This window comes from Myripristis murdjan, chromosome 22, assembly GCF_902150065.1.
Source record: "Myripristis murdjan chromosome 22, fMyrMur1.1, whole genome shotgun sequence".
NCBI lineage: Eukaryota > Metazoa > Chordata > Actinopteri > Holocentriformes > Holocentridae > Myripristis > Myripristis murdjan.
In genome coordinates this window covers 5,859,428-5,873,221 of record NC_044001.1, presented here as the reverse complement: position 1 = coordinate 5,873,221, position 13,794 = coordinate 5,859,428, and the positions used below count along the sequence as shown (strand labels likewise).

The 13,794-nt window shown below is 44.8% G+C and overlaps 1 protein-coding gene across 1 annotated transcript in view; it reads right to left on the bottom strand.

Moving 5' to 3' along the window:
• eif2ak3 (eukaryotic translation initiation factor 2-alpha kinase 3) overlaps positions 1-13,794 on the bottom strand; it is a 43,503-nt gene that overhangs the window by 24,215 nt on the left and 5,494 nt on the right. Inside the window, exon 2 of the mRNA XM_030044787.1 lies at positions 4,970-5,099. Coding sequence (XP_029900647.1) covers positions 4,970-5,099 — 130 coding nt within the window. The remainder of the gene's footprint in view (positions 1-4,969; positions 5,100-13,794) is intronic.

Sequence of the window (13,794 nt, the reverse complement as noted above, 5' to 3'; positions counted from 1 at the left end):
AACGGATGCTGATTTTTTTTTTATTACCGTTTAACAGTACATTTATTCGCAGTACATTTAATTAACGTGTTAAGTCGTCTAAATTAGCTGGACAATTTGATGCTTATTTGACATCATTAATCATGTCATTTCCTGCCACCGTTAGCGATGGGCTGGTGGTCGGGGGTGGCGGTGGCGGTGGCGGCAAGGGGGGGGGGGGGGCTACGTCCCTGGCGACCCGGGCTTGCTGCTGAGGCTCCAGCGGTCCTGTCAAACAGTGTCAGCTCTCACCGGCCGCTAATGTGCTACTGCTGGCCCACAAGGCTACTGCTCCACTTAAAGGCGGCAGACGAGAGAGAGAGAGAGAGAGAGAGAGAGAGAGAGAGAGAAAAAGAGAGAGAGAGCGGCCGAGTAATACTAGAGGGCTGAATGAAGAGAAAAATAATAAATAAATGAAAATAAAAAACACACGATCAAAACAAAATCAAAACAGCCAGTTAAAAAAAAAAAAAAAATCTGAATTGCTGCCAAAAATATTGCATGCCTGGCCTATTTAATTTCCTCCGCCGCGCTGGAAGACATATTGCTTGTCGCATTAGTCACCATGAGGCGATCAATCGTTAGTCATCAGGCAGCGATCAATCAAATCCTCCCGTCATTCATTCATTCATTGGCCCCACATGCCGGTGGAGGTGGGTGTGTGTGTTTTTTTTTTTTAAGAGAATATGTGTGTGTGTGTGTGTGTGTATAGGTGAGTGTTTGTGTGTGAGAAAGAGAATGGGGGGTGTCTGTTATGTGATGACATCATCCCTGGTCTGAGGCATTACCTCACCACCCTAATCACCCCTGCTCCCCCCTCTCCTTCATCCCCTTAACCCCCCACCCCCACCCCCCCAGAATGACTCACCCCACGTTGGCACTGACTCCCCCCATCAATCACCCCCCCACCACCCCCTTCCCCCCCCGTCCACCCACCCCCCACCCCTCCAGCAACCCGCATTTTTGAAGTGACGGCTTCTTTTTCTGCAGACAATGCTGTTTGTGGCTCTGTCCCTGCTTTCTCTAAAAAAAAAAAAAAAAAAAAAAAAAAAGGGCACACACACACACACACACACACACACACACACACAAACACACTCCATAAGCTCCAGCAGGTGACTGGCTGCTTCCTCCACAGCGTGTCAAGGCCAGCCAATGGCACGGCGGCAGACCCCCCCCAGCCTCTAATCACCGAGCAGACTGGTGTCTCAGGGACCAGGCGAGCGCCAATCAAACAGTCTGGTTGCTAAGCGCTCAGGGTAGGGAGGGGGATGGGGGGGGAGGGGGAGGGAGGGGAGAGGGGGGTGAGCCAATGGCAGGACCTCGCCCCCCGCAGACAGCCATCCCAGGTTACAGAGGGCAGAGTGGGCAAGGCTGGCTGTCCACTCATATACATGCATATAAAAACACACTGTCACACGGTAAGACACACACACACACAGACACACACACACACACACACGGGATCATAACAAGTGACGTCACAGCGAGTCACCGAGTTCAGAGCTGACAGGCATCTCTCCTCGTTCCGCTCTGTCAGCTAAATGAAAGCCAACAGGTGAAAACACATAGATACACAGTCTACACACACACACACACACACACACACACACACACACACACAGCCTCAACATCCTCCTGTCACTACTATAGCAGACTGGGTGTTGACGGGAGGATGTAACTATTTAAATAATGTGTGTGTGTGTGTGTGTCCATTTCATGACATTTCAGCGAAGGACCAGAGACCAAACACACATGAAAAGACGACAAAAGCCAACAATGTAATGTCCTCAAGCCTATAGTAAAAGAAGTGTGTGTGTGTGTGTGTGTGTTGTGTCGATGTACTTCAGCTCTTTCTTTAAGGGACTTAATGTCCTCACAAGGATAAAAACGAGACATAAGTGTTTCTATAAATGTGAGGACATACTGTATCTGCCTTCCCATGTACTTACTTGACACTTACATAAAGAACAGCACGTCCTAACCGGGATGAAAAACGACAAAAATAAGGAAAGGAAGGCCTACGAAAGTATAACCAAAACAGGATAAAACAAAATCTCCAACATACAAACATTTCAGGAGCTAAGTGAACAACAACGCAATGTTTAGCTTGATGAAAATGGATTTTTGACATTTTCAAATGGGTTCCAAAACGGCTTCAAAAGGTCAAGGTCGGAGAATTTTCTCAACCCACAGAGAACGAATCTAATCCTTCGGCTGAAATGAGAACATCAAAGTCACCGGCTCCGCAGCTACGCTGTGAGATTTTCACACTTTACAAAACAGCAAAGTGCATTTGTGTCTTATTTAATACAGAGGATTGCAATTAGCTAAGGTTTAATGCAGATCCTGATGCAGCCAGAAAAGAAACTACACAACCCTCTGACAGTCTCTACACTCTATAACATCAAAGGGCTTCAAGGAAACGTAATGCAAATGTTGGATTTTTACTTGATGAATGACTAAAATGGTAATTGCTTATCAAAATCATAATTGTTTCAACTGATTTTTTTGTGTTATGATGTAATGTTACTTGTGTGGACACCAGGAAGAGCCATAGCGAGAGGGACTAGTGGGGATCCAAATAAATAAATACATAAATAAATAAATAAATAAATAAATGAATAAATAAAATGTGCTGATCGTTGCAGCACTATTCTCAACCTTACTCCACTGTGACATTTTCAGGTCACCCTTTCTCGTCAAAGGTGTGTTAAATCAGTGAAATCTGCTGCCATAGCCTCTGATTAGACTGGAAGCCTGTAGGTCTCAGATATGAGACCTTCTTAAAAAAAAAAAAAACTTTAAAAAGGACTTTTTGGGCAAGGAGTTTTCGGGACTTTTCGGTTATATTTGGATCTCTGATGATCCACCTAAACTGGTAAACTGCAGTACAGTATTCACATTGTTTTGGCAAAGTGTTTGGTGCCAGGCGCTCACTGCTGTGGTGTTTCTGCACTGCACTTCCCAGAGATCAGCTGTCCATTGACAAGTGTGTGACGTCCCTTTCTTTGAATCTTCTGTAGATGGTGCTGTTTCCACTATTTGTTCAGCCATTGCGGCTGTTACTGCTTATGCTAACTATGTAGTTCTTAAAAATTGAGCATATTACTTCCTGTGTGCTCGAGGATTTTTCCCTGGAAAGACCCACCAGACAACAGGTGTTTACAACAACAAATGTAACTCCTTCCTGAACTGGGTATGTGTTGAATCACGGCTGTGTTGGATCAAGCGCGCGACAACAGAAGCAAAACGGAAATTTATTTACGTGAGAAAGTCAGCGAGTGCATTACACTCAAGCATTCCTTAGCAAGACCAGCAGCCTTACATTAAACTGATTCCAGTAGCCACCCAGACCCTTGTTAGTATCAGAGGTTTTCTCCCTGAGGCTAATATCGCACACAGCGAGTCCACATCAAAGTGCAACCATGAGTACGTCTATGTAGCTCTCAGAGAGCAGCGCTCTGGTCTCGCTCCGGGCTACACTTCACTTTCAGCATGTCAGTGTGGGCGTTTTAAGCTTGTGTATATATGTACAGACGGGGGTCTTGCTGTGCTAGTATGTGTAAACCACAAAAGGCAACAAAAAGGCTTATCCTCAAGGCGAAACAGCTACTCTGAGATTCATGTGGGGGTGTAGAGGCTGCTGTAGCCCTAAGTATGTCTGGTGTGTGTGTGTATGAAATGAATGCATGAACCAACAACACTCGGTTGACTGTTCAAAGTGCAGTGAGTTCAATAATAGGACTTAATGTCTACATAAAGAAAGCCAGTAGGGACGATGTTTGTTTTGAGACCGAGATACAGGCCAGACCGTGTCAACCTCCCACTCTCATGTCGAGGTCATGGAAAGTGGCTTTTTCATCCACTGCTACTGGTGCATTCTTCATCACAACAATGTCTGTTAACCTGCTTAATTGGCAGTTACTGTGGGCTAAAGGCAGCCAGCCTGCTACACTCGGCACTGGTTTATGTTTGAAGTTGTGTCATTTGGGACGGTGAGTTGCATGAACATTTACATGCTCTGAACCAGTCAAAAGTGAATAACATCCCTGATTTATTAGGTGGGGACCACTGAGACACTGGACACAGAGAGAGGGGAACTGGTGTAACAAAAGGCCATACATTATACTGACACCCACACAAACCCACAATATATGTACCGTTGTGTATATATGCAGCACAGGGTCCAAAACTATCACTCACAAAGCACCATATGCAGGTAGAAAATGGCTTTGGCCCATAAAAAAAAATGGAGCTACTGGCCAATTGGCTGGTGAGCTACAGTAATCTTCAAATTGCAATGGAAATTCAGTTTAGATAAGCTGATACTGACCAGCGTAGACTTTGACCGCTGTTCTCCACTGTTAAATGTTTGATGCGATAAAAAGTAGTCTACCAATGAAAAAGTCGGTGAATGGCTGTCCTGTGGTCTGGTCTAGTTAAATCAGGCAGCGGAAAACAAAACGAGCGTGCGGTCAAATATTTTTCATGGCTTTTTTTAATGCACAGATGTGGCGACACATTCCCGAGCCGCCACAACAAACACACGAGGAAACAACAGATAAAAATAAAAATGATGGGAGGGAATCAGTAATTGGATGAGAGGTCCTATTCTGACAACACTGGAGCAACGAGCAAGATAATTGTGTGGTGAAATTATCTTTGGACGGTACATTTTCACACTTTGGTGAGAAATGCTCATTTTGAACCACGACAGACTGTATATTCGCATCCTCTCGCAATTTGGAAATGAGAAAAATGTTCCAATTGCATGTTCCACTTTTTTGTGGATGTGAATTAATGTTGACTGACTGAGTTACTCCAGATCAGTTCCTGCAGCTGTTGTGTGTTAAGAGCAGCTTGGAGTTGGATATCTATGTGATAATATATGGATGTGTGGGGCCACTGCAGCTACATGAATGTAAAGCCAACAGGGGTGTTTGTCTACCTCAGGTTTGCTGAGGCTGGAGGACACGAGGCACCCTGAGCCGACATCCAGGTCCCACTGCTTCCTCCCCTGGTTGTGGGGGTCCAGAGCTGAGATCCGCCCATCCAGGGTGCTGATGATCACCAGGGACCTGCAGAAAAAAAAAAAAAACACACACCATTTTAAAAACACATCCAGCACAGCAGACAACATGTGGAAGATGAAGGAGCGTGGCGCAGCAGGTTTGCATACGGGCTGTAGGTTAGAGGTTCTTAAAATATTTCCGCCCTAGGCAGCAGTGCTCATTATAACACACATATTAAAACACTCCAGAAAGTAGTACCGTGACCCATTTTAAAGTCAAGATACAAGGATCTGGAATAACCCTTTATGGGGTTATTAAACCCTCTGGCTTAAAGAGAACACCAGTGTAATTTTATCTTTGTCCTATCACCATTAATGGCCATGAAAAGTCTGAAAACACGGCTGTATTTGCCACATTTGTCAGAAGCCGCTACGCTCCATTGTACTGCAGGTTTGCCTCACCTCCTAGGAGTCACCGGCTCCCATTGTTTTCAAAAATACATTATAAACAGCTCAAAAACACACTGCAGCACTCACTAACGTTTTTCATAATGCTGAGAGGCACGAGCTTTGTGGTTTTTCCCAACATGACATTATCATGCAGTATACTATCAACTTTAATTGGACTATTTTCTCCTCATCCGTGACTGTGCACTGCCTCATACTTCTGGTAACATCGATGAGGCAAAGCGAAAGTTAAGGCAGAGCAGAAGGCAAATACATGCAATGATCTTAGTTTTCAGTTTGGGCAGAACAGAAAGACTTCTGATTCACTTGCAACTCGTCTCTGTGGTCATCTTAGGAGAAGAAAAAATACATAATATTCTGTTAGGGCAGCTGTGTATCTCTGTGCTGTTTTTAATGTATTTTTGAAAACTATTGGAGGCTTTGACTTTAGTGAGTTGAGGCAAACCCTCAGAAGAACCGACGGTAGTTTCTGACTGATGAATGCATCAATATAAATGGACTTTAACATTTCTTTTCTCCCCCCCCCCCCATCAACTGTGCTGCAGACCTACTGAAATGTTTACTTGTTGAAGGTTTCTGTTCTTCAGTAGTGAATGCACGAAGTCTTAAAGTGGGTGCTATTCCCTTTCAGGTGGTTGCACAGCAGGGTTTCTTAACGGTTATCTTCTCCTTTGTCTGGCTGAGAAAAATCTGACTGGAGTGAATAAAAGCCCCGGCCCCACCCTTCACCCTCGGTATTTGTTAAGGTGTTCTCCACATTGGTTGCTGGGTTGCTGGCATAGTCAAAAAGCAAATTTAAGCCGGTGTAATTTTTTAACGGCATCTCCCCAGCTGGGGAGTTTGGTCACATCCCGTCAGGCACAATCATCTGAGGGAGAAGCATTTTAATGAAGGACGGTGGGACAGATGTTGCCTTCCCCTCCCTGTCCGCCCTTGTTTAGCATGCAGGGCGACCTTCCACTGCAGCCAGCAGCACACCTGTGCCATGACAAACCCCATCCTGTCAACTTAGTTTGGCTACGATGGTTTGAGAGGCTGCCTGGCATTCCAAAACTAGCAGGTTGCTTCCCAGTACCAGCAGCGCCCAGTGCTTCCAGCCTGTCCCTGAACAAAGGCAGCCGGTTGCCAGGTTGCTTTGGGAGGATGCCTAGTGCTCAGAAAGTTGCTGGTTTGATCCCCAGTGCGACCAGTATCCAATACTGCCCAAGTTCCACTGAGCAATGCCACCTAACCCGCCCAAAGTAGATGAAGGAACTTGCCTATAAGGATAGGCAATGCTGGTAATTTCAGTTTTTGGAGTGCCAAATTTCAGACATATGGACCTTTTTAACATTCTGGGTTTGAAATTAAGATATGAAACAAAACTAAACAGAAAGAAACAGAAAACACAAACAGATGATTTTTGCCGAGGAAAGTTGTGAAACTATAAAAGGGAAGTATAAGAAAAAGCACAAGAGAGGGGGGAGCAGGTTAATAAGAGACATGAAGTTCGTCTAACTGTAGTAAACCTGTTCTTAAATCGAAGAATGAACACGCAGCACAAGGAAACTTTAAGACCTCTAATATGATCTGTAATTACTGGATAAAAGACGCTTCGTGTGGACTCACAATTAGGATGTCTTATATTAAAAACGCTGTCAGAGTTAAAAGACAAGACAAGACGTGAAAACATGCAAACATTAGCATGAGACAACACCATGCACACACGCAAGTTGTATGTAATATGTCCTTGTAGTGGTATCTGACCTTGTCAAATACAATATAAGCATGGTAAGCTTGTATTCTTGTCGTAAATGGTGATATCCATTTAGCCAAGAGTAAAAGTTAAAATGATTACACACACACACACACACACACAAGGAAACCTGGTCGCCATTCAATGTTCATCTCCTTTAAACATGAACCTATTTGCCATCTATGATCATCTATATGGGATCACTTCAAACGTGAGCACCAATTATTAAACTAAATTGAATGCATGTCTCAACTCTTTAACCCGATTCGCCTCTTTCATCTACATTTTATTACCATCAACTGGTCTCAATGGATTGAAATTAATGCAGAATCACAGCTTCACCTGGACTCACCTAATCAGTCAGTTTCATGGACAAAATCATTGTCCTTTTGCACCGAGGGTAGTTTTTCCAGACTTTTTTTTTTTTTTTTTTGCTTCACATTCATACAGTTTTAAAAACAGTCTCATCAAAAGCTGTACATCACAGCTAAGGTTTGCTCAAGGGCACCAAAACTGTGGTATGCAGTTAAGAGTAAAAAGTCGAGCTTCATGTAAAGAGCATTTGCCTTAAGTATTTTGCAAAGTGTGTATACAGATCTCAATTTAAAAGAAGATTAGACCACTTTTCCCACAGATGAACTTTGACAACAATCCGTCTTATTCAGCGAAGAGAGAAGACCTTGCCCCATGTCGGCTTTAGGAATCACGCACTACTGTTGTACTGAGACAGATGGTATAAGCGACTGTTAGAGCACACATGGGGATTTGATATGGGTACTTTTTCTGGCTCAGAACTGTTATTACTACCATAAAATTAAGCCCATTTAGATGTAAAACCTCCAATCAAACATTTTATGCCTCCACAAAGGCAGTCTTTCATTTATAATCAATGGAGACGTTCAACACTGTACATCTCAATGACATCTCAGATTAGTCTTGGCTTTTCTTCTGGGCGCTGTAGCATTGGCAAGTGTTCACAAATATTGGCTCGACAGTCAAAGCTGAGAGCTCAAAGGAACAGCACATCGCTGCCATTAAGTGAAAACCTAAAAGTTTCATTGTCGGTTTATTTCTAATGAAGGTCAGATCAGATCTGTGTAGTTTGAGAAAGTTTCACAATTCTGGTGAAACTCATCTAAAGCACAGCAGATATTTTATGTGGGGGGCTTGATACAAGTGGACAAAGTTTTTTTTTTTTTTTTAACTAAAAAAAAAACGAGGTGCTGTGGAAATCTAATTTTCTGAGAAAAAAAGAAAAGCATTTCCTCCAAGGTCCTGCAACTTGATGTACTGGCCAAGGATCCTGCTCAGCAACAACACAGCACACCATCAGTAATGTCTTTCCCTTACAAATGGTTTTGGAAATGGATTTTTTTTTTTTTTTTTATAGTAGTCCTTTTTTTTTTTTTCTTCAATTAACTGTGCGGTCCAATGGGAAAGTTAACTCGCTGAACGTTTTTGATATACAAATTCTTAAAGTGAGTGCTTTTCCCCCTCAGGTGGTTGCACAGCAGGGTTTGTTAACAGTTCTCTCTCCTTCGTCAAGCAAACTCCAGGATAAACAGTCGATCCGACTTGAGTGAACGAAGAGACCCGGCCCCACCCTTCACCCTCGGTAACTCTTATGGCTTCTGCCGCATTGCCCGTCAACAGCAATCATGTCCTGAGCTCTGGCACAGACCACATCCTGACTATTGATTTGTATCTGTCTGGAGGAGACGCTGTCAACAAGATTTTTTTTTTTTTTTTTTACTTTATTTAACCTGGAAAAAAAAAATATCTGCCGAATATACATCGTCTTTCAGCACCCACTGCTTTGCATTCATACGGTTACACACATACACACACACACACAGCATAGCCTAACTGGAGTCTTCCCTGGGATCTACCTCACCCACATGCTCCTCGACAGCAACCATTAAGGAACAGCAGACTTCTCATTCACTTTCCGCACTCGGGTTGAAAAATGCAGAGGACAACACAACCCTGTCAGCCATCATCCGCGTTCATTCACACCACGACAGCTGTCAATTAAACAGGTGTGTTTAATATTAAGAAAACCCGCTCCGTCCATCAGCTAGACTAAACGAGGAAATTGCTATTGACAGCTGTAATCCCTATTGATCTCACCTATTGAATACACTTCAGACGTGCAGGGGAGGGGGCATGTTCAGGGATGTTAAAGCCTTGAGACAACTGAGCCACGGATTGTGTCAGGCGGAGCAAATCAATATTAGGAAGGTTTTCTTAATGTTTTGTGTTATTCTCTCCCTGCTGGTGCACACACATCCACGGGGAGTTTTACATTTTACATTTGCTGCTCCAGTCCGGCTACTTGTCTTATCTCAACTTCAGCTGGGAGTAAAAATGGAAATAGGATCACTTAACAGTAATGAGCCCTGTGCTTTTCAGCCCCATCAAAGCCTAGATTATCTCCCCAAAACTGCTCCAAGCATCATCAGCCTCGCCACTAGCACGGAAAGTATAGAGTACTAAGAAAAACATTGTTTTTCTGCTCGGGCACCAATAAAAACACGGCGCACTTAAGCCCCGGCTTCACTCTCGCGATTGGCTGCGAGGACCTGCCAAAAATATTAGGCTGATTGGTTGTTGCTAAGCAGTAGGCTCTCTGAGAGGGTGGAAGCTTGGCTGTCTTCACGCGACTGGCCCCGCCCCCCCCCGCCAAGTCATGCTGTGAATGTAGAAGTGAGGAAGAAGTCACTGAGAGCATGGAGTTCAACTTCAGAGAAAGAGAGAGAGAGAGAGAGAGAGAGAGAGAGAGAGGGGAAGAGAGAGAGAAGAGTTTCATTTGGAGAGCGAGATCAAAGCCCTTTGTAGACTCTTTGTACTCCAGATAAAGGATAGGAAGCGTGTGTGTGTGTGTGTGTGTGTGTGTGTGTGTGTGTGTGTGAGTATGTGGAGGGAGGGGGGAATTTAATTGTACAACTTAGGTAACATGATGGCAATAGAGAAAACAAGCAGGGAGGGGGGGAGTATCTACAAAAATAGTTCTCAACCAGACAGCATAAAAATGAAAAGCAAACTCCAACAAACAAACAGCGCTCCACTGTCTCATTTACTACTCGAAGCAATTTATTTTCCATGTCTGCGCCCCAGACACTGCTTTCCCGCTCATCACCAAAGGGATAACATGTAGCCTGTGGGGCTGTTGTTGCTGAGTGTGACAGATCCAGGCAGCGGTGTGGCTGAGAAAGATGTTGCAATGGAAATGAAAAAGACAGCGAGAGACGGAGAGAGATACGGAGCGAGGGAGAGAGGAGTAAGCATGCCAGCAGAGTGAGGGCTGTTAGCGTCCTCGCCTGTAATGCTGTCAAAGTGTCATAATAGCGCCGAGTGCTTCTTCAATCACAAAAGCGTATGGCAGAGCAGGGAGCCAATTAGCCTCGCTCTCACCAGGCTCTCAGCTCCTTGGAGACACTCAGCCTCAGTCTGCACACACTGGCAAGAGGAGCTGCTGGTAAACACACTCCATTGAAAGAAACAACCAGGATGTTTACACAGGCCGAGTCTCCAAGGTGCAGGAACCACCGAGTCGGACCAATCACGACGCCCTGCCTCCGGCCGCCAGCCAACCGAGGCGCTGTTTTTCTCCCCGCTCAGCCAATGGGCTGGCAGCTCTTCAGATTCTGAGCCAATGGCAGGGCGGGACTGCCTGTAACCATGCAACAGCGAGCAGCTTGGTACCACGCTGGAGTGTGGAGTTCTGCTGCCGCGCAGCTGCCACTCAGCCCACCGTGCAGCTACGGAGAGGCAGAATAAAAATACGAGAGCATGGGGAGCACGTGGGGAGAAAGTTATGGATGCGGCGCTGAGGCAGCCGCACCCAGCAGGACCAGCTGCACCAGCAGCGAAAAAAAAAGGAGGAAAGTGAAGTGCATTCCTTTAAATTGATGGATATTCTTAAGTTCATTAGGACGAGGCAGTGACCTATTTAAATGGGCAGGTTTTATGAGTTAAATTTAAGACCTTTTAATGCCATAACATAAAATGGAAGACCAATTTCACCACAATATGTGAAATGCTAAAAGCAATAAATAAAAGGGGTGGACTCCCATAAAATTCTTCTGTATGACCAGGCTGCCTTCTTGCTTGAAAAGTAGTGCAAGAACAACCATTTATAATTTATAACCCCTCTAAACTTCCACAGGTATGAGACTTGAAGCCTTCCTGACAGTTTAAAATCTTTTATGAATTCTTGAGGAAGACACTGCCAGCAAACTGCAATTAGCTCAAGTCCTCACAAGTCAGCATGCAACCAGAACTCTGGTCCAATGTGCATGTTGATGACTGATAAACACAAAACACTGATATAAGAGTATTAAAAAAGTGTTGTAAGAACAGAAACATCACATGTTGAGCATCAAATAGAGTAAAATCCCTGATTGACATTTAAGTAAAATGTCACCGAGCCGTGGGAGATCAGATCAGAACGGATAATCGAAGCACGGACTTAATTCAGGATTCAAGATTTATGTAACTGGCCTCCTTAAATAATCAAGTAGAGAACAAAAAAAAACCGCCTTTGTCACGATGACTGAAGCGTGACTCACATGGACTTAAGTGACAGACTTTCACGGTGTCGTCTGCTTCGAAATCCTCACATCACAACAAGCTCACTGCCATCTGGATCTTTGCAGCAAACCACTGCAACAGTGAGGAAAGGGTGTGGTTAAAAAGGGAAAAAACTTGTAGTACCAACAACAACCCAAAAAAAAAAAAACAGTGTTGAAAAGCTGTGCCATCACACTATCTCCTATTGCACAACCGCTCTACCCTCTCCAACCCGTAGCATCTCACACGTGGTAAAATCCAAACTATATGGCGCCACGCTCCTGCCACCTGATTGGCTGGGCTGCAGCTCTGATCCGAGGATCTGATTCGTTGTTGCTAAGCAGTGAGGAGCTATCTACAGTAAAAACAGGGCAGCATGGTCCTACTAACTACCGGCTAACTCCTTGTTTTCATTCCTTCCTCCCTCCTTCCTTTTCCTCACAGTTTCCTACCTTTTGCCTCTGCCCCACCCATACTGCAGTGCTGCAGGATGGGTCCGACCAACTTACCAAAATAGACACCGACCTAATAAACTGACTTATTTGTTAATCACATTAAAGACCAATAGTGTTTGGGTGGTGACATTCATGATGAATGAGCTGCTACCTCTCTCTCTCTCTCTCTCTCTCTCCCTGCACCAGGTAATGAAGCAACCCGCAAACACTTTGTCAAATGAGTCGTGACCTTGTTTTCCACAACTCGACATTTTCATCAAGTGCAGGGGAATTCACGAGGTCACAGACAGAGTGTTGAGTGCGCAGATCGATTTTGATGCACTAGCCATAAAATTCAGTCACCTTAAACATTATTTAAGTAGCGCTTTTTGTTTTTTGTTTGTTTTTTTAGGTGAGTGTTTCAAAGAGCAATAAAACAACAAACAACTCAATAAGAGACAATTAAACCAGCGGCACACATGATTGAAGACGGGGTTACGTAAAGACACAACGAGGACAAAATACATTAAGACTGATTATATAAGCTCGGTGAGGTGATTTAAACGATGATGACGACGTTGCCGGCCTCGGTCCCGAGCAGCCCGCTTTGGCTGTGTACAGGTCCGTAGTTTAAAGTGCCGCTTGGAAACTTTTCCTGAGAGAGTTGAGGGCCACACCTTACAGTATCGTCTACGTCACGACCTGTTATTTTAGGGACACGTTCTATTAATAAAACCCACAACATCTCCCCAGTTACAGAACTAGTTGGGGGAAAGAGGGGAGAAAAAAAACAAGGACATGAACTCTCCCCTCCGAAAAAAAAAAAGAGAGAAATAAATAAAAAATAAAACCCTCTCATCCTCCTCCTCCTTCACCCTCCTATAGCCAGACCCACGCGGCCAACTCAAATTCTGAGCACTAGCCCTTCTCTCCAATGCAATTGGCCAATAAGTCGCCCGGCTCAGCCCCTCTGATTGGCTGTTGCTAAGCAGTAGGTTGTGGGAGCCAGCCGGCGAGCGCGGCGGCCCAGAAGAGCTGTTGCCGCTACCGGGCCCTGAGGGTGGTGGGGGGGTGGAGGGGTTGGAGCGGGGGGTGAGGAGGTTCAAACAAAGCTGCTGTCCTCTCTCTCCTCTCACCTCCAAGGGCTCCCCGAGGTGCTGGAGGTCCCAGCGGAGCGCTCGCTGGCAGAGGCATCAAACCCGGTAGTCACATATAAGATTCACATACACACAGAGCCTTTCAAGCATATGTGCATACACACACGCACACACACACACACACATATTCAGATAAATGTAAACATCAAGCCTCCGAGGCGGAGCCTGTAATGTATAGATGGCAGCGCGTTGCGGTGAGGTGAGGTGACAGCCGTCAGCCAGCACAACAGCAGCTCACTTCACAAAGTGAAGGCCGGATCAAAGCGAACATCTAGAATATTTATAGATTACAGGATACAGGAGCGAGGGAGGGAAGGAAAGGAAAAAAAAAAAACAACTGCATCTGACAGAAACTTAGAAATGTCGACAGCTGAGTGTAGTCGTCTCGGAGCTGTC